Source organism: Xiphophorus couchianus, chromosome 6, assembly GCF_001444195.1.
Source record: "Xiphophorus couchianus chromosome 6, X_couchianus-1.0, whole genome shotgun sequence".
NCBI lineage: Eukaryota > Metazoa > Chordata > Actinopteri > Cyprinodontiformes > Poeciliidae > Xiphophorus > Xiphophorus couchianus.
The window spans coordinates 18,507,741-18,533,542 of record NC_040233.1 but is presented as its reverse complement, the minus strand read 5'-3'; the positions used below and the strand labels follow the sequence as shown (position 1 = coordinate 18,533,542).

The 25,802-nt window shown below is 37.3% G+C and overlaps 1 protein-coding gene across 1 annotated transcript; it reads left to right on the top strand.

Annotated features, from left to right (window-relative positions):
• The first annotated feature begins 1,051 nt into the window (after positions 1 to 1,051).
• On the top strand, positions 1,052 to 21,310 carry npc1 (Niemann-Pick disease, type C1). The gene is made up of 25 exons (XM_028020964.1): positions 1,052 to 1,211; positions 3,451 to 3,579; positions 4,353 to 4,459; positions 5,302 to 5,447; positions 5,648 to 5,815; positions 5,910 to 6,159; positions 6,243 to 6,325; positions 6,625 to 6,995; positions 7,781 to 8,007; positions 9,450 to 9,550; positions 11,524 to 11,626; positions 11,761 to 11,950; positions 12,169 to 12,351; positions 12,485 to 12,599; positions 13,626 to 13,753; positions 14,372 to 14,506; positions 14,619 to 14,708; positions 15,279 to 15,469; positions 15,611 to 15,726; positions 16,108 to 16,237; positions 16,334 to 16,519; positions 17,069 to 17,300; positions 18,401 to 18,514; positions 18,641 to 18,803; positions 19,637 to 21,310. Exons 1-25 carry the CDS (start codon positions 1,119 to 1,121, stop codon positions 19,717 to 19,719), a joined length of 3,834 nt encoding a protein of 1,277 aa, XP_027876765.1. The 5' UTR covers positions 1,052 to 1,118; the 3' UTR covers positions 19,720 to 21,310.
• The last annotated feature ends 4,492 nt before the right edge of the window (positions 21,311 to 25,802 follow it).

Sequence of the window (25,802 nt, the reverse complement as noted above, 5' to 3'; positions counted from 1 at the left end):
ATTTATTTTACTGCATAGCACCATATTGTATTATCATCTTGAGGCATAGCAAGGTTTGTATGATGCACTCAAAATATCAGTAAAGACCTCTGTGACCCTTTTTCTCAATGAGAAACTGATAACAACAGGGAATGTTTCACAGGTTGATAGAATCTAAAGTCGGACTCTGGTCCTGATTGACTTAACATCTCCTATCTAAGGACAAGTCTTATTTGAATACAGTGAATGCAATTGACTATATGACCAAACTGATCTGTGTTTGTGGAACAATAAATTAACCAGTAATCAGTCAGTTAATATTGTTTTTAAAATGCAGAATTGAACAGTAGCTTGAAAAGGACAGACTATATATAGGTGGGGTTCGAAGTTGATTATACATTTACTCCTTTTATGATGTTTACAGTGAAGTTATGTAAAGTGAGTTTCAGAGTTTTTACTGTTAAATAGACATAAAATCTTTAAAAATTCCATAATATGGAATTTGCAGTACTGCCTATTTCAGCTCAAACACACTTAAAAATATTTTGTAAATGGAAATTAAAGGTTAACATTTAAATCTAATTAAATTAATTATATAATTAATTATTACAATGAAAGAAATGTTGAATGTTAATCCTATGGATTATCCTCAGATTACTGCTTAAATCTAAAGTTTGAACATCTTTTTGTATTATTTCTTTAAATTGTCTTGGGTTCTAATTTGCAGATTGATTCTATGCTGCAAATTTTTGTTTGAATAAATAAAATGGGCTTGTTGGTGTGTTGTTGTTTTTTTACAAAAGTTTTTAAAGAGACAAATATTGCCTATACAACCAAAACAAAGGCAGATGTCGCTTTATACTTCCCTGTGTTGCGTCCTGATCCACACTCCATACCAGTAGGTGGCGGTAATGCACACCATTAAGTTGCTTGCCAACCGCCATTAAAACCAAAAAGAAGAAGAAGAAGTACTTCCCTGTGCAGAATCCCATGCTTCGCATCAAACATTGATTGTGAGCGCTGAACATTCTCTGCCGCTTGGTGGCAGCACTTGCCTCCGCCCCTAAAGAAAACGTCAGAGGAAGAAGAACCCATCAACAAGATAAGCAAAAGTTTAGCCGGACCGTCAGTTCAATTCGATGATTTCAGAGAGAGGGATGGGGCTCACAGCAGGGAGGCTGAGTTTCACTGTTGTCTTCTTCATTATTCTGCTGTCAGGATGCTATCGATGGGTGAGTGTGACTGAACGTTCCCGGACTCGTGACTGTTCCGTGACAGCCTTGGCTACAGCTGTTGTGATGTTTATTCGAGGCGGAGAACGAAACTGGATAAAGATCGTATAACCTAATGTAGACTGGAGATAGCTTTGTCAACTTACTGGATTTATGCTAGTTTGGAAATATTATTTTTAATGGTATAAGACAAGCCGCGTTTTCGTTATTGAAAGCTGATTGAAATTAAGCGTTTCAGGGAGACGGGCTTTACTTTTTAAAAGACTGGTTCTACTGGTCGTCCGCGGCTGTCGAAACCTATAAACATCAGAAAAGCAAAACTGCTTTTTAGGAAGAAGAAATTAGTTATTAAAACCTCAAAACTCGAGTTTAATTGCTAGCTGAGTGAAACACAACAGCGCTCAAGTTCACTGCTAAATATAAAATAACCAGGCGAATATTAAAACATCATGTTGTATAACCTGTATTTCTGGAGATTGAGCACTTTTTTGATAACAAAAAGCAAATGAAATGCTTACCGCTTGTCTTTGTTGGAAGCCGAATTAACAAATTATTTCAGTGAATTTAAAATGCACCGATTGGCCATCCAGGGATCGGAATTGACCAGATATTCCATTAATCACATTTGATATATTCATTAAATCCATTGTGAAAAGCAACACATATCACTTTTTTTTAAACATCATGTTCTGTGATTCTTACCGTATGCCCCTTCTAATTTTCCCGTAACTACAGACAGAAAAGACATCTAGCAAGTTCTTAAATTGAGATAGTTTTGAAATTCACCAGAAAATTAAGAGATTAGAACAATACTGTAACCTTTATTTATGCTTTATGAATATTACCCTAACCTTTGTATTATATAATGAACTAAAAATAGGTGCATCAAAGTATACAATGATTTATAGACTAAAGATGTTGGGAGTTCTTTGTTTTTATACATTTTGGCATCAGATGTTTTTTCTTTTTTTTTTTTCAGTATTTAAAATGAAGAGTTATGTTCATCTCTAATATAAACTACATCAAAGATGGCCATCCTTGTAGTTTAAATTATTCAGACGGACAGCTACACCTAAGAGTTACACAAAAGAATAAATTAAAATTAAACTAAATGCAAAAGCCAGATTTTGCACAGCTTTGTTGTCTGGCGGTCATGTTTCATTAACTTTAATATGTCTGTCCAGTTCAGGGGTATTGCTAAACAGAAAGCAACTCTACCCCTTTGCTTTAATTTAATCAATTGTAGGTCATACTCATTTGTTCTCAGTGACCTCTTTGTTCCTCTCACTACGTTATTTGCACTTCTTTACATGATGCAGTTAGTTAAATCCTCTGCAACACACATACCTGCTTTGAAATTGAGCTAAAACATCTGAAATGTCATTAATCATTACTGTTTTAAGATAAGGTAAAAAAAAAATCTGAAAAGAATGCTAGAATCAGTGCAAATATTGACTACCTGAAAGCTGCTGTGGGTAAGCAGAAAAGCTGAAGAAAACGCATGAGTATTTAGGCAGAAATTCCATTTCTGTCCAAAGATCACTATGGAGACCTGTTTGGTAACCTAGATAAACATGACTTAGCAAATGGTTCCACAATCCAGGAAACAGGAGCAATCTATAGCTTCATACAGGTTGTTTTCCAGAAATAATGTCACCTAAATATCATCTGCTTGTGAATTAAACCCACAAAAATAGGACAAAGTTCAACTCCAAGTTTTGTTCTAAAATAGTTTGTGGAGTAAGTGAATTAACTTCCCCAAGATGACCTTCGCAACAAAATGCACGTGATGGCTCTGATGCTGAACAGGCAGATTAAAGAACATGTTTAGTTCTATTCTAACTCCTGTTGTAGACAGTAGGTTATCACATGTCACATTTTAAATTGATGTCTAACATGTTCTGTGGTGGGTGTCACCAGTTCTTTTCTAACTCCTGTATTGCAAATATATTTTGCAGAAGTGAAAATGTTATTTTTAAGTATATAGAGCATATGATATTTGAAAGACAGGAAATAAATTGTTAAAAATAAGAACGATAAAGGGCTTCTTCACCTATATCTCTGAAGAAGTTTTAAAGCGTAATAAACTAAGGCACATGACTCATTTTAGCCTTGGTAAAAATAGCATTGGTAAAAATAGATGAAGTTTTACATAAATTAAAAGTTATTTCTCATCCACCAGCCAACATCCTGTTCAACATTGCTCATAATTCTGTTTGTTTTGTTGTCTCGCTGTCAGGTTGAGGCCCAGCACTGTGTTTGGTATGGTGAGTGTGACGAGTCTGAAAAGGTTCCTGGCAAAAAATACAACTGTAACTACACCGGTCCCGCTATTCCACTAAACCCTGAGGGCTATGAGCTTCTAACGGTACGTTCACTACTGTAATGCTTTGCCTTTGTTGGTGATGGTCTGTGGAGTAAGTGTTCATACATCTTCAACTTTTCACATTTTGTTACATTACAACCACAATTTATTGGGATTTTATGAGAAGCTTTAGTTTTTAAAGTTTCACTCTACCAGCTTTGTACATCTAGCAAGATGTTTACCCATTCTTCTTTGCAAAATTGCTCAGCCTCATTTAGTCTGGAGAGAGAGCATCTGTGATTATCACTTTTCTTAGTCTTGCTACAGATTCTTTGTTGGATTTAGGTCTGGACTTTGACTGGGCCGTTCTGACACATGAAGAGGTTTTGATCTAAACCTTGCTGCTGTAGCTCTGACTCTATGTTTAGGGTCAACAACATCCCGCTGGAGCATAAACCTTCACTTGCACCTCAAGTCTTTTGCCGACTCCAATAAATTTCCTTCCATTGCCCTGTATTTAGCTCCATCCATCTTCCAATCAACTTTGCTCAACTCCCCTGTCCAGGCTCAAGAAAGAACATTCCCATATTATGCAGAAAGGTTGAAGAAAACACATGAGTATTTATGCGGCCACCACCAAGTTTCAGTTTTACATGTATCCATATTGTGTATCATTTTTCTTCCCCTGTACAATCATGCAGTACCTTGTGTTGGTTCATCACATAAAATCCCAATGGCTGTAATGTGACAAAACATAAAAAGGCTCAAGTGTTACAAATATTTTTGAAAGGCGTTGTATAAAAATGTTTTTCACAGCCCATGTTTTATATGTGCAGGAGCTCTGTCCTGGGTATAACTATGGAAACCGAAGTCTCTGCTGCAATGAGACCCAGCTGCACACGCTCAAAGGGAGTCTCCAGCTGCCCCTTCAGTTCTTGTCTCGGTATGTTATAAGATTAGCTGATGAAGCACATGACATTCTTACAGCATTATCTTTGCCCTCCTGAAATGCTGTAGATAAATCCATCAATGTACTGTATTTGCTGGTAAAAATACAATAAGTTGTTTTTTTTAAGCTCCACAGATAGGGTTGTGGTTATCTGCTAACGTTAGCATGTTCTATTGTTTGCCGCTTGTCTCGCTACACCTCAGATTTTCATTTTTTTTACATTTTAGTACTTTTATATGTACAAAGTTATGAAAAAGTGTTTACTACTTTAGAGATTTATTCAATCGTTGCTTTTTTTTTAATCACACTTAATTGTTTCAGATCATCAAACTAATTTTAATATCAGGTAAAAAAAGACAAGCTGAAACCAAACAAACCAGAATAACATGGCCTTGTGTAAAACAATTTTCCCACTTTGTTGCATCATGAATTAATCATAAATAATTCCTATTTTCAATTAGTTTCACCTCCCATACTCGGGCAAGGTTACACTCAAACTCATAGAATTAAAAAATAATTTAAATCAATCAGTTTGACAACATGATGTGGATAAAAGACCCTAAAAAGCAACACATCATGGCGCAATCTAAAGAAATTCAACAAAAGATCAGCCATTAACATCCAGTCTGGAATGGATTACAAAACTATTTTTACGCCTTTGGGAGCCACTAAGAACCATTACTCACAAATGAAGAAAACATGGAACAATGGCAAATCCTCCAAGGAGTGGCTAGCCTCCCCAAATTGCACCAGGAGCTCATGAGCAATGACTCATTCAGGTGGTCACGAAAGAACCTGGTAACTCTGGTTACTCTGATTTCTCCATCTGCATGCAGGTGTCCTTCATGTTTCTACAATCTGATGAACCTGTTCTGTGAGCTGACATGCAGTCCACATCAGAGTCAGTTTATGAATGCCACCAAGTTTAAGGGGAAGAATGTAGTAGAAGTGGAGTACTATATCGGAAAGACATTTGCTAATGGTGAGTTGTTCAACTGTTGGCATGAAGCATTTGGCTTGCATAAGAAATCTGCTGAGTTAACATGATTATTTCCTGAAGTTGAGCTCTTAGTCATGCCATTGGAAACTTCCTGCCATAACTTTCTGCTTTGTGGCAAACTAGAGAAGACAGAAGGGAACTTATGAATCATATACTATTTTTCTGTATATGATTTCTTCCAGCTATGTACAATGCTTGTCAGGATGTGCAGGCACCTTCTAGCAATGTGAAAGCCTTATCACTTCTATGTGGCAAGGATGCTCAAGAATGCAATGCAACCAACTGGATCCAATACATGTTCAGTATTGACAATGGCCAGGCTCCATTTCCTATCATCCCTGTGTTTTCTGGTAAGCACCTCTTCATACCACTGATCGTCTCTACATCATTCAAAACCATAACATGGGTTTGATTCCTAAGGGAAATCTTCTGTTACTATTCCAGATGTGGAAGTTTCCGGTTACACGCCCATGAACAACAAAACGTATGCCTGTACAGAAGGCTTAGAAGATGGTTCAGGTCCATGCTCCTGTCAGGACTGCGCAGCAGCCTGCGGCCCCAAACCCGTCCCCCCTCCATTGCCCCCTCCCTGGACCATCCTCGGCATTGATGCCATGTCGGTCATCATGTGGATCGCCTACATGGCCTTCCTGCTCATCTTTGCAGGAGTTTTAGTCGGGGCTTGGTGTTTCAGGTAACGTGCTTTGGAGCGTTATGTGTGATGAATATTATTTGATGCATATGTTTGTTCTGAACTGGTTGCTAACTGATGTGCAGGAAAAGGGCCATCACATCAGAGTACGGCCCCATTTTGGACAGCAACAACCCGCTTTCCCTCAATAGTGATAATCATAACCAAGGTAAGGTCAAGTTAATAATAATAATTATTCATTTTATTTATAGGTATCTTTAAAGACTCTCAAAGTCTCCTTACATTATGAACAATACATAGAAGCAACATGATTAGCAAATTATCAAGTTATCTATACTGTTTGAACCTTTCTACATTTTCCCACGTTACAGCCACAGACCTGAATGCTTTATTGTGGTTTTATGGAATGAACCAAATTAGAGGCCCTGCACCCATAATGTTCTTGTTCTTTAAATGCTATACATATAACAAGATTTATTCTTCTTACTTTTGTTTTTCTCCTCTCAGAAAATGCATCGTGCTGTGAAACGCTGGGCGAACGCTTTGAGAATCTCTTGCGAACTTTCTTCAGCTGCTGGGGTTCTTTCTGTGTCCGTCATCCATCTGTGGTCCTGCTGGGCAGCTTCGTATTAGTGACCGCTTGCAGTGGAGGCTTGGTCTACATGCGCATCACCACCGACCCCGTTGAGCTTTGGTCGTCGCCCGCCAGCCAGGCTCACCAAGAGAAGAGCTATTTCGATGAGCACTTTGGACCGTTCTTCAGAACAACGCAGCTCATTATAACTACTCCCATCAACGATACTTATATCTACTCCCCGTATTTTGGAGGGTCAGATGTCCCATTTAAAGCCATCCTGTTCAAAGACATCCTGCACCAGGTTGGTGGTTTAGGAAACAGTGAGCAACACTAATTCATTGAAACATCTTTCTGATCTTTGGAGAAAACATCTTTTTTTTTTTTCTGTAAATGAAACTAAACTGCAAGACTCTCTGCTACCTTTCCGACAAAATGAAGCAGAGAACTTCCAAAGAAAAAACTAAGCAAAACCTAAAATCTTTAGATAAACTTAAACTATGGATTTAGTCTTAAAATTTGAACAACCACAGCTTAATCCTTGTCTCCTTTGCTCTGCTGTTTACACAAAGCGTGACTGAAACTAACACCTCCCTGTTCTGATTAGTTGTTTTTGACTGGGAGTGGTGTATTTCTGCAGATAGCAATAGGACCACTGGGAAGAGGAAGAAAATCTTGCTTTTTTTTCTCCCTCAAATTATTTGTCTCATATTAGACTGTCTGGACGTAGTGACAGTTTTAAAAACTATATATATATATATATATATATATATATATTTATATATATATAAAAATCAGTTTTTATAAAAAGCTACCTAAGGCAGCTTCAATAAACTTTTTAAAATCAGGTTTAGAGTCAAATTGCAAATTCTAAGCATTAAAGCACCTACATGCTCTATAGTTATTCCTACAGCTCAAATCAGCTCTTGCAAAGAGGTAGTTTTAATATTTGGCACCTTGAACAGCTAAAATTGCATTTCTATTTTCTTTTTAGGTGAAGTGCAACTAAGGTTTTGGAACTGTGGTTTCAAGTTTATCTTTTCTTTCTATTTCTGCACTCATGTTTCTTTTCTAACCTCACTTTTCCAGGTGCTAGACCTGCAACTCGAAATCGAAAACCTGGTAGCTGAACACGACGGCAAAAACATCACGTTGAAGGACATCTGCTTGGCTCCTCTGGCGCCGTACAACAACAACTGCACCATCCTGAGTGTTCTCAACTACTTTCAGAACAGCCACGCAGTGCTGGACCACAGCAAAGGAGATGAGTTTTTTGTATACGCTGACTATCACAGCCACTTCCTCTACTGCGTCAGGTATTTCTTCTTGCAATTTGTCTTAGAATAGAATAGAATAGAATAGAAGTACTTTATTCATCCCAGCAGGGAAATTACTTCGCAGTTACAGCATAGAGACAAGACAAGAGACAAGACATTAGGTTTAATCTTTCATTGTGATCATATTTACTGTCCTTATTTTGGAGAAGCGCTCTTTTAAAAACACCTGTTCCTCATTGCGTTTTCATAGAATTGTAGAGGAACACTTCGAACATAAAAGAAAATCTGCAGACTGCCGCTGATCCAGTTTGGTTTCCCAATTTTTCAGTTCACCTTTTGCTGTTTTGCAAGTAGAGAACACAGAAGTATGTTTTCAAGTTACAGCAATAGAATTCTATTTCATTGGATTTTTATTTTTTTAAATGAACCGATAAATATTACTACATTTTCAAAAGAAATTACAAATAAAAATCAGAAAAGTGTGGCATGCATTTGGAACAGTTATCCATGAGATGTTTACAATCTAGACATTGTTAACTTAACTGCGTTTTTATCCTTGATTTTCTGCTGTGTTCTTGTTTCTTTTATTTTTATGATTAAAGAATATTTCACTATTCCTTTACCAGCAGAATTGTTTAAAAGGCCATCCTGGCCAAGACTGGTATTGATGCAGAGTTAGAAAACAGACTATAACAACTTAATCAAAGTCTACATCTTAGTTCATTTGAGCATCAGAGCGGTTAAAAATTAAATCTTATCTTTGACTGATCATCAGTATATTGATCATGCAAAATTCTTCCTCTCAATATCAGACATTAATCAGACTGGCTCCTTCAGTTTCAGATCAGTTTCACATGATTCTAAAACCAGAGAGCAGCAAACTGAGAGGACTCCTCGTCTGTCTAGGCGTTTGGTGCTGAGAATAAGAAAAAAAAAGTTCTGGGTGGAAAGTGAAAATTTGATTTAAAAAAAAAATATCCTTGTTTCTTATGTGCCAGTGCTTCATGATGTTGTTTCTTCTCTAATGCGCTCTAGAGCTTGCTCTTCAACAAGCTTTTGAAGAGGATTTTATTTAGGGGTATACGAGTAGAGCTGACGGTATACAAACGTCCTCCCTTTCTCACATAAAACCCTAAAAAATACACTGACGTTTTTGATGGCCAGGCACTATGTATACTTTTTTTGCTTTTCTTGCAAGCTTGGTGTCTTATTTAGTTGAATCATTTTTTTTTTCTTTTTGTTGATAAAGTTTATGAACCACCTGCTCCTTCAAGGGTATTGCCCTGTGTTACATTTTCAAATAATGTATTCTAAACACTATTCCTGTTTAGAATAGTGTTTGCAGACTTCCTCCTTACCAGTCATGTAGGTTTATTTTTTCAGTTCTGCAATTAGGGCTTCAGTGACTTTGTTGTTGTTGTTGTTTTTGTGTTTAGGTTTTTTGTACTAAACCCTTAACTACATATGTTTCCCTCTTGCAGTGCTCCAGCATCACTCAACGACACCACTGTCCTTCATGATCCATGCTTAGGAACCTTTGGTGGCCCAGTCTTCCCTTGGCTGGCACTCGGAGGTTATGACGGTAAGTTGTTCTATTTTTTTAAGTCTGTTTTGCACAGTTATGTGTTATTCATCTGAGGCGATAGGACTCGCTGGATCCTATGGAAATCAGACATTTGTAGGTGGTTTTCAGAACAACTGTATACAGGAGAGGGTGACTAACTCCAGTAAAAGTATTCTTTGTCATATTTTGTCACACTGCAACCACAATCAAGGGTGTATTGGAGGAAAATTATCACTTCACCCAGCACATACCTCCTATGCAGTGTAGATGATATCATGACTTAGAGAAGCTGTTTATGGGAAAGAAAATGAAGGTTTAATTTCTGCTTGTGAACATTTCCTTCTACTTCACAACTATGAATATGCATTTTTTGGCTCAGTGACACGAAATCCCAATAACACACACTGCAGTGTGTGGCTGAGGTGTGACAGAGTGTGAAAAGTTCAGGCGTAACTTTGCAAGGCACTGTGACAAACTGTAGTTGGTACTTGTTTGGAAAGAGCAAACAAAGGAAACTTCAGCACCCCTCTGGTCATTCACCTCCAGCACATTTTCCATAACTTTGTGTTTGTCCATAGTTGTGTCACTATAAACCAGATCGTACCTCTTTCCCAGATTAAAAAGTATGGAACTGTCAAGCAGCTGTTGCCTGCTATGCTACCGCTCAATGTGTCACACCTTTTCCAATAAAAACAAAGGTGAGGGAGGCTCCACCCTCCTCCACGTAAAAGCCTCATCTGCTCTGATTGGCCAGCTTTCTGTGGGCTGATCACCAGGCACCGCCCATAACTTTATAGAAAGCATTTCATTGGATACAAATAGAATCAATGGCCTGAGTAAGATACTCAAAAATGTGAAACATTTGGCAGGAAATGGAAAAAAAAAAACATTGATTTCGACAAATGACTCACAAACCTTATGTCTTGCATAACTGTAACAAACAGACCATGCCATCCTCTGAACCAGTTCTTCACTTTACTCAACACTTTATGCAACAATTTAGGCGTGGTGAAAAAAAGCCCATTGTAAGTAAAGTTTTGTCCCCTCAACTATCAATGAACAAACTCCAGAGACAATCGTCCATTTCCTTTTTTGTTTCTTGTGATGTGTAAAGGGAGCAAGCAATGTGTTATATCTGTGAAGGTGTGTATGTGTTGAATATGGTTTATGTTGTAATTTATATTTGTGATGTCACACTTTTGGTGAGAAGCCCAAGTTATATGTATCTGCAGCTTGGAATATGTAATGAGAGTAAAATAGATTATCTCTATGAGACAACAAAGACTATCTCTATCTACCTTTCAAAAGACAAATCATAGATCTTTGAAATACCAATAAGTAGTGAAAACCTTACTGGATCCTTCAACAGAAATAAGAAGTACAAAATAAATTCTGTTTTTGAACATATATCAAAGTATTAAATAAAGGAATAAATAAGTCAACTTGAAATTTATTTGGTAAATCTAGATATGTTAATCATATTTATAAATGTAACTATTTATTTTATTATTTTGGAGTTCTTGTGGCATCTGCCCAACAGGAAGCAATGTAAACTGTTACTGTGGCTCATCAGCTGATTGGTTGACCTGAACAAGTTTATTTTTTAATATGTCTTGATTTGTTGCATTTGTCCTTTGAATTGTTTTTTTTTTTTTTTTTTTTTTTGCATTATTTATCGGTTTTACATATTTGTGGTCTACAGTTTAATGGTCAGTTTTAAACCAATTATCGACGTAATTAAAACCACAAAGAGAAATGTATGTATTATGTAAATAAATGTATGTTTCAGTCTGTGTTTGTTTCATAAAATGTTTATTTGTTTAAAACATTTTTATCGTGATTTTTAAATGTTTTTTTATGTAACACTTTAGGAGCTCTATAATTATTTTTTTTTAATTAAAGACTTCAAAGAGGCTTATTTGAATGGATGGTAAAGAAGTCAAAAAATTCAATTTGACTGTAAATATAGGCTGTATTTCTCCAAATTACAGAGACAAACTACAACAATGCCACAGCTCTCGTGATCACCTTCCCGCTTAACAACTACCTGAACGACTCGGTCAAGATGGGCCAAGCTCTTGCCTGGGAAAAAGAGTAAGATGACAATCCATCCAACAAACCCTTTTGCCTTTAGGAGCAAATACAGTGTTGCAATATAAACAACACTATATTTATCCATATAGTGTTGTTTATACAATCTGTTTATTCTGTGTGTGTGTGCCTTTCAGGTTCATCAAGTTTATGAAGAACTTCAACAATCCCAATCTGACCATAGCCTTCAGTGCAGAGAGGAGCGTTGAAGACGAGATCGACAGAGAGAGCAACAGTGACATCAGCACCATCGTGATCAGCTACGCCATCATGTTCATCTACATCTCCTTGGCTTTGGGCCACATCCACAGTTTCAGAAGGCTGCTGGTAATAGGAGAAACCCTGACATGATGTCAGCATTTTTATCAGAGCTTTTGGTGCCACTTGCTGCCACACATAGCTAAAATTGTTTCAGACATTCTTAGCTTGTCCTTCCTGTTTACTACGAAACAGCACAAGTCACGGTCGTGTCTCTTGTTACTCATGCATGAAACTGATGTAGTAAAAGGATGGAGATGATTCATCTTTTTTTTTAATCGGTGCAGGTGGACTCGAAGATATCTCTAGGTATAGCTGGCATCCTGATTGTGCTCAGCTCTGTGTCTTCATCTCTGGGGATCTTCAGCTATGCGGGTGTCCCACTTACACTCATCGTGATCGAGGTCATTCCCTTCCTTGTTCTGGCCGTTGGGGTCGACAACATCTTCATTGTTGTGCAGACTTTCCAGGTAAACGTTATCTTTTGTGCTAATATTTTACGAGCATTGATCTGTAACTTTTATTTACAAGAAATAATGTTTGTGTGTCGCTTCCTCTAAAAGAAGAGATGCTAAATTTGAAAATGTTTGCGTTTGTGAACAGAGAGATGAGCGGATGCCTCAGGAAGAGCTTCACCATCAAATTGGCCGTATTCTTGGAGAAATAGCTCCCAGCATGTTTCTCTCTTCCTTCTCAGAGACTGTGGCCTTTTTCCTGGGTAAGATGAATCTGCTGCTTAATGAGTGCAACATATTCATTAAACTGTTGGGGCTTTCACTGGAGAAGCAAGCCCATAGTATTACAGATCCTTCACCATATTTAACATTCAGCATGCACTGCTATTCCACTTATCTATTCTGTGTTTCAAGCAAAGCCCAATTTCAGTTTTTTTTATGCAAAAAGGTCAGTCATTGTCCCATGTGACCAAAGCAAATGGTTTCATTTTAAACTTCCAGTAGAGTTGACTAATCTCCATGTTATGGTTTGCATAGGAACCACTCCCAACCTGTTGGCATTTAGATAGTATGTTCTGGTTGTTATGGAGATTTTATGATTTTCTCTCTTTGCTGCAGCTCTCTGATGAAATTGGGCCTTTATGTTTATGGATCAGGGATCACAAAGAGCCAAGAGTTACTAATTGGAAATACCTAGAAATTTTTATTAGCGTAAAAAATAAAGCATAAATAAAACAAAACATTTTTATTTTAAATGAGTTGTTAACAAGTGATGTCAAGAACTTACCCTTGTCATGTCTGGGTTTTTTAACAACCTTAATTATGCTTACAAAAATTTAAATGTGAATTATCTCTAAAATTTTCACTGTGAAAATCAGCTTTTTACACATTTTTGCCAGATGTGTCAAAGATTGTGGCTGTATGATCTTGCAGGCAGAAATTGATGTGAATCAGTGTCTATATCATATTACAATGTTATATCTCTGCATTTGGTGACATTGCAGACATTGCAGATTGATGGATCCAATAATCGGATTATGATGTGTCTATTAAAACATAAACATAAAAACCTATTTATGGTGAACCTGTCCATGCATTTTTGACAAAACATGTCCTAATTATTTGACTAAGCAAAAATCCTTAAAGACTAAACTGTAAATGTTTAAGCTTAAACTAACAAAGTTTTATTTTAAGAACCAGAATGACATGTTTAACAAATGGATTGCTTCATTTTTCTGCTGAGCCTCAAACTGACCTATTGTTTTTTTTTTTCTTGGATTATCTTCCAGGTGGCTTGTCCAACATGCCGGCTGTTAGGACTTTCTCTCTGTTTGCTGGCTTGGCTGTTTTTATTGATTTCCTGTTGCAGATCAGTTGCTTTGTCAGCTTGCTTGGCTTGGATGCCAAAAGACAGGAGGTAAGAGTAAAGGAAACTTTTTTTGTTGTTGTTGTCCTTTTAATCTAGATGCAAAAAAGACATTAATTTGTGTTAAAAACTAGATTTCTAGAAGAAAAATAACTTAACTGCCAAATGATTTACACAAATTTTTTGGGTTGTAAATACTTTTTTAATTGTTTTTGAGTGTGACCGTATTATTTCTGAGCATAACATGTTGTTTTTTTTTCATTTGCCTTTTGCAGTTAGATTTGAGTAAGACTTAGAAAACCGTGTAAGCACAAACTCTGATGGTTTTAGTGGTATTTTTTCTACTTCCTCATTTCCATGTCAGCTGTGTTTCTTGTCAGATCAAGTAATCGTTCTCCATAACCAAACTGTTGAGTCATGTTTCTCTTTTCCTTTTAGACATTTTAGCAGTAAACAATGATGGTATATTACTATGCACCATAAAGTTAGAAACCATCCCAGGCTTTATGAGTAATTTAATAGTTTTATTTTTTTTAATCACATTTGGAACAAATTTTGTACAAGGAGGGAATTTCATTTTTTATTCTACATTTGGAAAGTACTTTTTAGTGATTCCTTCATTACACTACACTTTTTAAACACTGCGGTGTGTCTGTCATGTTTAAAAAGGGGAATCGACTTGACATCTGCTGCTGCGTGAAACTGCCAGAACGTCAGGAAACAAAGACAGAAGGCTTCCTCTTCCGCTTTTTCAAGAAAGTCTATGCTCCATTCATTCTTAAAGAGTGGGTTCGACCGATCATTGTGAGTCACACCTCAGTAACCACGCCAGGTTTCCTGTTTTAAATCCACCAATGAGTTCAAGTGGAATTTTGTTGTTTTTGAGTGGAGGTGACCGTCTTGTTTCTGTCAACAGGTGGCGGTGTTTGTGGGTATGCTGTCCTTCAGTATTGCGGTTGTCAATAAAGTGGAAATTGGACTAGACCAGAAGTTATCTATGCCTGATGTAAGTTTTTAGTTTTTGTCATATTTTTCTTTCTGACCATTTCTGATTGCAGACTTTTAGTTTATGCAATTAAGCCAAAGATATATTGCCTTACTCTTTTTTTAACATATTCACAACCATGGAACTTAATATCCTGTCATGTTGCAAACTAAATTTTCAACTGAAAGAAGCTCATAATTGTAAAGTGGATCGAAAATGAAATGTACCTTTCAAAATGAAAATCAAATTAAAATCTTCATCCATTTGCATTCTGCCTTGCTGAGATAATTTTTGCAGAACGTTTACAGTTGCAAGTCTTTTGTAGTGTACCTCTAGAGACCAAACATTTTGCCCTGTCTTCTTTACAAAAGACCTTAGCCTAAGCCATGGATCTGCAGCTCCTTCAAACTGTCATTTATCTATCACTATAGTTTTTACTGAACTCTGTGAGATGTTTAAAGCTTGGGATATTGTTTTAAAGCTGCATTGATTTTACAGTGTCCTCAAGTCTAAATCCATTTCCTCTCATCTGCTGTTAATTATTAAACCCATCATAAGCAGTTTATTCTGACAGCTCATCTCTTCATTTAGGACTCGTATGTTCTGGATTACTTCAAGAACCTGAGCGAGTACCTCCACACCGGAGCTCCGGTATACTTTGTAGTGGAGGATGGACTCAACTACAGTAGCCCAGAGGGCCAAAATTCTGTGTGTGGAGGAGTGGGATGTAACAACAACTCTTTGGTGCAGCAGATCTATTCAGCCTCAATTATCAGCAATTAGTAAGTCAAGATTGTAAAAACTTTAAATACTGTATGTAAGACTAATTAGGTCAACTGTTGATCTTTAAAGAACTTCACAAGCTGCTTATCTCCTCCTGTTGTTGCGTAGTCTAATCAGTTTCACTTTTAATTTACTCCCAGCACAACCATTGCCTACACACCATCGTCTTGGCTGGATGATTACTTTGATTGGGTGAAGCCTCAATCAACCTGCTGTCGCTTCTACAACAACACTGGAGCTTTCTGCAATGCCTCAGGTACATTTTTATCCAGCGTCCATGCACCAAACTAATGTCTAGTGGATTCGGAGATCAGAATGTAAAAACCATGCAAGTTTTTTTGTGTGGAAAAATTATTTTTGTCAAATATCTTAAAGCACTAAAATACATTCCGAAGGCAATCATAAACTTTTCTGTCTTTTCTTTGACTCTTTGTTTTCTTAATTTTTTTCTGTTCTTCTTCTATTGTTATTTTCTTTTTATGTCTTCTTCCTTCCCTCCTTTCTTGTCTATGTTTTTTCCAGGTTCCACATTTAAGTATAAATAGAAATATTTGGTCTTGAGTTCATCTTAGGCTATTTTCATATTTTCTCAAATCCTTTGAATACAGATTAACGTGTTTCTAAATCTATTCACTAGTTGTGAACTCGTCCTGTGTATCCTGTCGGCCCATGACTCAGAGTGGAAAGCAGAGACCCGAAGGCGAAGACTTCATGCGCTTTCTGCCCATGTTCTTGTCCGACAATCCTAACCCCAAATGTGGAAAAGGGTAATTGATCACATGTATTTGTAAAAAAACACTTCTTGTGTCCTTAAATCCTTTCACTTTAACTTTTTCTTTACCCTCTCCATTAATCTTCTCCAGCGGACATGCAGCTTATGCCACAGCGGTCGATCTGTATCCCAACAACATGGGCGTCGGAGCAACTTACTTCATGACATACCACACCATCCTAAAGGAGTCTCCAGACTTCATAGATGCTTTGAAAATGGCCCGAATCCTGGCCAACAATATCAGTCAGTCCATGGATCACAAAGTCTTTGCCTACAGGTACATTCTGCTGACGAGCTGCTCTGTTTTTGGATAATACGGTTTTGTCTGTCATACTTAACAGTAGGCATGACTTGTTTTTCTACATGTTCATCTTTGTTTTTTTTTGTTTTTGTCTTTGTAACAGAAATAAAATACAAGGTTATTTACCGAGGGTGTCAATAATTCTGGCTTGTATGTTTCAGAAGTATCTTTTGGAAATGTTTTTTTCTTGCAGTGAAATTAGATATTGACAGAGTTTTTGCTGGTTTATGGTGACAGCAAAAACTCTGACAGTCAGTGAGAACATATAGGTTACAGATAAACCTGGGAGCCAATATCTGACCAGGACTTCTGCATTTTAGTTCATTTACACTTCCACTGCCCTTTCTACTTTATTTGAGGGCTGAAGTTTAGTTAAAAAACTGGTGTGGAGACAATCTTTTAGTTGTGTGGTAAAATATAACTAACTTTCTACTGAATTGTGCCTTGACCGGTGTGAATCCTACAATATGTCTTTTTTGTTTTATTCACTATGTGCTCACTTATTAATGTTTTCCTTCTCTACAGCGTCTTCTACGTGTTTTACGAGCAGTACCTCACCATTGCCTACGACACGGCTCTGAATTTGTGCGTGTCGCTGGGGGCCATATTTGTGGTCACTACAGTGCTGCTGGGCTTCGAGCTGTTTTCGGCGCTGATGGTCAGCATCACCATCGCCATGATTCTGGTCAACATGTTTGGAGTCATGTGGCTGTGGGACATCAGCCTCAACGCGGTGTCTCTAGTGAACCTGGTTATGGTGAGAGAAAACAAAAATTCAGCAATTTTTCTAAGGGGCCTCAATAGGAGAACAAAAGTTGTTTTTTTTTCCAGACAGGGGAATTACTTTGGGAAAACAAAATTCTGTATTTTATTTTAAGTAATACCTGATTATTTTTAGGTTGCACATAAAATCCCTTAGCAATAACTGACTAAATTAATAAAATAATTTTGCCTTGTTGATGCTTGCCTGTTGATGCTTGAATTCAGCTCTGTCAGTCATTGCTATTTTAGGTGTATAAAATCTAGCACTTCCAGCATAAGGAGCTCATTGACTTGAGGCATTATGTTATGGTGGCGTGGTAAGCATTATTGTTAAGAAATGGAAGCATTTAGGAACAGCTGCAATGCCACAAAAATTATCTTGTGTGCTTGTCTATAATGCTCTGCTAATTCCATAGCATTGGAGTTTTGCACTTTCACTGGCAATGAAGTCAGTAAGAAGCATGGTCAAACATGTTGGTATTGTTATGGCCTGCATCTGCTTTGCTTCTTTAGTACTTGGACAGCTTGATGTATTTGATATAAAAAAATGCTGAAGGAGAATAGACTGGGTAAATTGTGATTTTTAAGGTTAGTTTGTGACTTTAAGTTAAAGTATGCTTGGGTTATGCAGCAGGGCAATACTCTGTAGAACACCAGGAAGTCCACCTCTAAAGAAAAATATGGTTTTGGAATGACTTAATCAAATTCTGGACTGGCTGCTTATGCTTGAATACGCTCCAATGTGTTGAAATAATTCTACAAAGAACAGTAGTCCAAAACTACTCTTCTTTCTTCAGTTAATCTTTCTTATATGAAGATTTGTTTCATCTGAAACCCTTTATGTGACAAAAAAACAGAGAAAATCTGTGAAAGGTACAGTACAGTAAATTTGTATAAAGTGAAACCCTCTCATTTGATGCACTTTGTTCTGAAAATGTCACATGAACTATTATGATGCCAAGTCGTGTCAGAATGACCGAAAGGAAACTAGAGTTTACAGATGACCTACTGACACCTCCAATAATCATTTTGAAAGGGGAAGAAAAAGCAGATGTGTAACTTTCTTCTGTTCTAAATTGTATGTTTCTTTTCCAGAGCTGTGGAATCTCTGTGGAGTTCTGCAGTCACATTGTGCGAGCGTTTTCCGTCAGCATGAAGACGAACAGAGTGGAACGGGCGGAGGAAGCCTTGGCTCATATGGGCAGCTCCGTAAGTTGAACCCTCCGCCATTTTAAATGCACAACAGGAGGTTAATTCTGTCAAAATGTCTTTGTCTTGTGTTTTAGTGTTTTCTTAAATTTATTCTATTTTGGTATTTTTATTAAATCTCAACAGGTGTTCAGTGGGATCACATTAACAAAGTTTGGAGGGATTTTAATCCTGGCGTTGTCCAAGTCGCAGATCTTCCAGGTCTTCTACTTCAGGATGTACTTGGCCATCGTGTTGCTCGGGGCAACGCACGGCCTCATCTTCCTCCCAGTTCTTCTAAGCTATATAGGTTAGTAATGTTACACAACAAGCAATATATAATATACTTCACAACAAAAACACAAGATTATATCAAGTATTTTTAGTGTAGTTTATAGTGCAAATATCTTAGTATACTTGAAATAAGTCCATAATTAACTTAAAAGTAACTTTTCAGCAAGATGTAGCAGTTTATTTTAAATAAACAAATCCTTAATACTGATAAAGTGCTAGTTCTAAAAGCAAGACATTTTCCCCATGTTATAAGTGAAATAATTTGCCAGTGGAACTAATACTTTTTATCAATATTAAGGAATTATTAACCTATAACAAGCTCTTATATTTTACTGAAAAGTTAAGTGTGAGTTAGCTTTGTCTTTTTCGATGTTTACACTAGTAGAAACTAGACAAAAGATACTTGCTAAGATTTTGTGTTTTTGTATTGTGTTCATACACTTATCACCAGTGTGAATGCTATGTAGATTTTTGAAATTTGTAAGTTTTTAACTCTGCTGATTGGGATCTAGAAAATGTCATATAATATGCAGACAAAAGTGTTTCAGAAGCTTGTTAATTAAAAAACGCATTTGGTCAAGGAGCAATCCCAAAAAACAGTGTTGGGGTTGATGTATAATTTTGACCACCTGCGTGAATTGGAGTAAATCCCTGTTATATAGAAACATAAGCACCAAACTCATTGAATTTGTATATCAAGTGATCATTCCACCCTCTAAAAAGAGCAGCTTAAAACGATCGAAAGCTCTAATTTAATAACTCATTAATGATCATGAATGGTGTACGTACATTTCCTACCTGGGCAGTATTGACCTGGGTAATTTACTTACATTTTGAACCTCTCTAAAGGTCCGTCGGCGAACAAAGCGAAGGTGTTTGCTGCGAGCCAGCGCCTTGCCGGCACAGAAAGGGAGCCCCTCATCAAACATTAGCCGGCTTGTTAAGACGGCGAACAACGAACTAATTAACTAACTACCTGTAAGGGATTTCTTCGAGGGTGTGAGCTCGAGCTGCTTCTGCAACCACTGACACACTCTTCATCATCCCAGCTACTATGCGTGGATCTAACTCAGGAATGATATCAGAAATGAGGAACGCTGAAAGCCAAGTCCACAAGTACAAGTAGATTTCTTCTCTTCTTAGAGGACATAAGACATAAAAACAGCTGCCCTCCTCTTCTGCTTTGTCGCCATAATCATCATCATCATCATCTTCGACCTTCTCACACTACAGGCCATGGCTTTAGCATCTGCAGATGGAACAAAACACCAAGGAACAGACACTTTGATGGAGAGGAGCAGGTAGACCCTCCACCTGCTGACATTGAGATGAGCGATTTGTTTTGAGAAGGTACAAAAGGGGAAAAACTGGTCAGTTTTTATAAAGATGTGCAGACCAGATCAATCATATGTGAAATGTTTCTTTTCTGCCATGAAAATGTTCAGTATTTGTACAACTGATTGATATTATAAGACATTTATCAAATGGACTAGTAACAGTAGTGACTCTCCCTGCAATACCTGGAAAACTCGTCTCCTTGCTTTGTCATGATGCAGGTCAGCTTTTTCCTCAGCATCTAGTAGCAATCAAACAGTGACGCTTTTAGACACATCGACATCTATGTCAGATTGGTGATGCACAAAATATCTCCACTGATGAGGATAAATTCTTTTAAATGCATACTTGTTTGTTTTTTTTTAATTTAAAAATCAGATAATCGGGACGACAAAAAACCAAAAACAATTTCCAGGTACATGCAGCCGGTCCCGTACATGCTGCTTCACATCTTCCTTCCCACGTGTTTCTCGATTTTTATTTATTTCAAACATGGTGTGGCGTTTACAATATCCAACAACAAATTTCACTTTAAATTGTACTGACATTGTCTTTTTTTCTGACGACTATGTAGGACTGAATGGTTCTGATTGGTGTGTATCTGATTTGCTTTGTGGTTACCGAACAAAACATTTGTAGCATTATAAATGATAGAGGATAAAAATATACATATGTAATTGGAGAAAGCTAACAGGACTAACTAAAATTTGTTCTATGGTCATTGCAGTTACTGCAGTTTTGAGATTTGCTTTTAAACTATTGTTTTAACTATTAGCGTTGCTTTTCTGTATATTATTTTGAACCTATTCTAGCATACAGTTAGAGGTCTTAAACAAACCAGTGTTTTCAGATAATTTAAGCATAATGTAACCAATCAGAGCTTTACATTTATATTTCCCACCTTTACCTCAACATGTCTTGACATTGTAGCTGTTTGTGTTCTGCTAGAACAGTAAATCATTCCTTGTTTTTATTACTTAGTATAGATATAGTAATAATTTGCATAATAAGAGAAAAAGCTGCACCTGAATGTGCAAAGGACAAAAAAAAATAAATACATTTTGGTATGGTTGTTGTGTGTTGTTGAATCCTGACATTGGAAAAAAAAAAACAGATGAAGTGAAACATGGGATACTTTAGTTTTTAACCATTTTTAACATTTATTAAACTACTCAACAACAATGCAAAGCTTGTTTTGTGTTTTTTATGGACTCTTTTGTTCTGATATCTTTATATGTTTGTATTACTTTGGGTTTTTAAAAAGTTCACATGTGTAGACCCACTAAGACATTTTAGTTTGGTAAACGTTGACCTGTTGGGAGCTTATTTTCCCTGCTGCATGCAGAACACATTGACTGACATAGTTGAGTCTAACCACAGCGTGGCGCCTGACCCCATTCACTGAGCAGAGCCTGCATGAGCTCCAAGTAACGCTAGTGGGAGTGACTCATTTTTCTCACTGTAAGAGAGGCTGGCAGTGCTTTTACTTTAATTTTCTGCAGGGCAGCAAGTGTTTTTAGATCACTCATCTGCAGAAATATGTTTCTATAAACCAGTTACCACAATTCCATTGTTCTCCATGATAACTGGTCACCCCCTGGTATTGCTTCCCCAAATCTTGAGAGGCTGTTGAGTTGCTCACATCCCATCTGAAAGCTGCTGCCAAGTTGAGACCTGTCCACTTCCTCTCAGCATTTGTTGTTGTGACTGTCCGCTCAGCCCTGTTGTCACACAACCCCGCAAGCTCATGACTTATTTATCCTCCTCCCCCATGGGAGCGGGACTGTCCTTTCAGTGTGACTGAGAGATTAAAATATTAATTTCCTCTGCAGGTCTGCGGCGCTGTCTACAGGAGAAAATGTGCAGGTTGCCAGAGTGCTATTATGTAAGAAGGGAGAGGCTCCCCACACTCTCTTGACTCTGACCTGTTCCCTGTCTTCCATCAAGGCTCAGACACACTGAACAGAGGGTATTCTAGTTCAGTGAGGCATGAAAAACACTATGAATAGAGGAGGAGAGAAACGCACAGCATGGGGAGTGCAGTCTTTGCCGACGTGAGAAATGAAAGTATTTGAAAGGGCCACTTTTGCTTAAACTTATGTACTTGCATGAATACAAAGAGGATTTTTGAACAATAAGTAACAAAAATAAATTTCAAGGCTTGAAGGCAAGAAAAGAATAGCAGCACAGTGTAATATGGGTTATTAAAGTGATCAGGGTTCTCAGAAGACAATCTCAAAGACTGTTTTGATGTATGAGTTCAGTTATTGTCGTGTTGGAGCAACCACATTTTAACCAGCTATGATAATCTGTCCAAATTGGTTTAGAAATTCAGGAAGACACCGGTAGCAACCGAAGTTTGCAGAGAAATGGGAGACACTGAAACATCAGTGTGCTGCTTGGACACAAACAACAGCACTGTTGCATTCTTGTAAGAAGGCTGTGGGTTAGAACCTGGGGGCGTCCCTGTATGGAGTTGGCATGTTGTGCATATGTGAGCTCTTAAGGTGCTCCGTCTTCCTCTGTATATATTCAATATTTGTATTTGAATGATCTTTGTCTGATCTTCTGAAACGTTTGTGTGACTAGAAAACAAAAACAGAAGACAAATGCAGAACATAGCGCCCCCCAGAGGAAATATGCATAAAGTTCCTAAAGTCAGATCTCAAGGGATGAGGTTTATTCTATCACAATAATTCACTTTCAGTTCCGGTTTCCTCTTAAACCTCAAAGTTAACTGCAGTCTACTGATTAAAGGATCTGATTTCAAAACAAACATGTTTTTTATGCATGTTTTTTCAAGTTTTTAACAATATATAAAAACTAAAATTATTTGTTTTTTTAATCAAAAAGCTTTGTGTTTATTTTAGTGTCTGACTTTGATACTGTGTGGTTATGGTTATGGTCCCAGCAGTTCTGGTGGAGGACTGTGTTAAAAAGCTGGGCCTTTCCAGGAGACCGACCGATTTAAGTTAGTTGTACTAATACTAGTGGTCAATTAACCAAACAGAATAATGTTAAGCTTGTTGATGGCTGCTAAAAGTATGCGAATGACATCTAATGGACCTTTATAGTAACCTTAACTAATAAGGCTTGACTGATAAAACTAACATCTGCTTAATATACAGGAAGCACTGAACAAATATTAGTTTTATCACAACAATTACATCCCAGACACAGTGAAAACAAGCAAACAAGGTTTTATGATTTTATGGGGGGTTTTTCCCCCGGTTTTATATTTTACCCTCTAATACATTATAGAACATCTGCTCTAGGCTCACATATGGGTTGTTTTTACTCCCACCTTCATAGGAGGCCGACATATTTTTGTTATTTCATTCCAAGATCCATCAATAAATAAGTATTCGAAGTGTTTAATGTCTGCTTTGCGTCAGTGGTTTTCAGTTACACTGGGCTCAGTTGAACCTTGGTTTGGAACAAAAGGGATTAGGTAGCCGTCTTGTGAGTGGATCAGATTTTCAGGTCCACCTGCAGTGCTTTACCCCATGCTGAACTCAGACCAGCGTTTTTTGTTTTTTTAATGAACAGCAGCTAAATAGACACAGCAGCAATGTTTACAAACTGTGCAAGATAAAAATAAAAACCCCTCTTGAGTCACTGTATTGTGACAAGAACGGTTCAAAAATGCCATTTCAGCTGTGTGTTGTTAATTTAACATGAAAAGCGATGGACTTCTCGCAACCCTGGAGCAAATATTTTCACAATGAGGGTCACTTATGTGTGAGCTGGACTCAGGAAGGGCTGTCAATAGCCTCCTTTATGAGACAGTGAGGGGGAATTAGGCCCTCAATAGAGTGGGACTAAGCCATGTATGGTGTTGGTCCAACATCGGGCCCGGCTTGTTTGTTTTGAAGGCAGCACGGGACTGGTGTGACTACAGTGTTTACGTTGGATGTGTGTGAGGTTGAGGACAGCTCCCACCTGGTGAGAAACTGACCTCTCAGATTGCGTCAGAACAACAGGTGCAATCATTTCCAGTAAAATCCAAACGAATATGTCTGATGAAACCAATTCATGTCTAAAGTTTTTCTAAATAGTGAATGGTACAACACCCGCAAACTCTGAAGATGTATCAATAAAAATAAAAAATTGGCTAGTTGACCGTGAAGTACAAAAAATAATTTTCTGATTTGATATATTTAATCAAATTTGATCTGATTTAATATTTGTTTTAATAAGAAAAATAATGAAAACTTATACTAATATTTGTAGTCCTTGCAGTGTTTTCTTTTTCTACAATTTGTTACATTACAGCCACAAACTTCAATGTACTATATTGGAAAATTAATTGATAGACCAATGCATAATAGTGCATAAAGTGGAAGGAACATGAGGCATGGTTTTTACTGAGCGATTCTGTGTATTTAAACTCTCTAATCCTGGCACAGATTAGTCTAGACTTTGACTTTGCCAGTCTAACACATGAGAACATTTTGATCTGGACCACTCCAGTGTACTTCAGGCTATATATTTAATCCTGTATTGAGCTCCATGCATCTTCTCACCAAATCTGACCACCTTTTCTGTCGCTGCTGAAGAAAAGCATCTGCACATCATGATGCTACCACCACCACCATATTTTACCTAAAGGATGGAGATTCAGGGTGATTCATGCTGTTTCAAACACAGTTCACAAGACTTTTAATAAGTAATAGGAGCTCATGTCAAAAAAAAAAAATGCCACTGTCATGGGATTGATAAGCATTCATTCAGAGCCACATTGCAACAGGTATGATTAAGAAAGATGTGGGAAAAAAAACATTTCCTAAACAGACTTTTAGGACCGGTTCTGCCTGACGTTAGGCAGCATTGTATCTGAAAACTGACCTGATCAGGAGCTGGTTTGACAGGGTTACTTAGTCTCCTTGGGAAAAAAATCCAGTCAGATGTTACACTGATGTGGTAAACATGAAGGTATATGTCTATTTTAGAATATTTGAGACATATGATAAACTCCTTTAATTCTTCACCTCTCAAGGCTTTAAATGAACAAAGTTCAGGTTGTGTGTCTCAGTGGCCCCTGGGTGTGAAAGGCCCTGACTGGGTTCCTGGATGCAACTACAAGTAAAGATGTGGTTTTGCCTTCACAAGTTATCTTACATGTAGTTTTACAACAATAGTTAGTCCATATTTTGGCACATATAATATTTTTGTACTAAAAAATATTTTTTGTTTAGTTTTGATTTCTTTGTCTTTGGCTGCAGGAGATTTGTTAAGTTCTGTGGTCAAATCATTTTCCCCAATGCTTTCTCTCCTTGGAGAATGCATTTTTCTTTTGTTTTCATTTCCAGGTAATGTTCTTTTTTTCTTACTTGTCCACTGCTATCTTTTCTCTCCTTGTATTTATGCAAAACCTTTGTCTTTCACCTTCAAAGAACCTCTTGACAAACACATGTAAGTGAGTCCCCTCTACTGTCTTACCCACTAATTTCAGATAAAATTATATAATCTTTCAGGGTTTTTTTGATTCACTAAATGGATTAGCACATTCCTAACTCCCTGACATTTGTACTTTTCACACTATTAAAAAGTCACTGAGGGTGGGAGAGCAGATGCTCCTGGATGTTGGAAGGAAAAGATTAAACTGTAAAGAAGGAATTGAGCATTTGCTGAAGCTTTACCTAAACTTTAAATGGGCTCGCCTTCAACATGGAAGAGT

Excerpts from the sequence above, each read along its gene's own strand:
- npc1 (XM_028020964.1), top strand. The coding sequence starts at position 1,119 with ATGATTTCAGAGAGAGGGATGGGGCTCACAGCAGGGAGGCTGAGTTTC. Across the intron at positions 5,448-5,647 it reads CGGAAAGACATTTGCTAATG|CTATGTACAATGCTTGTCAG; the intron begins GTGAGTTGTTCA and ends GATTTCTTCCAG. Across the intron at positions 9,551-11,523 it reads GGCACTCGGAGGTTATGACG|AGACAAACTACAACAATGCC; the intron begins GTAAGTTGTTCT and ends TCCAAATTACAG.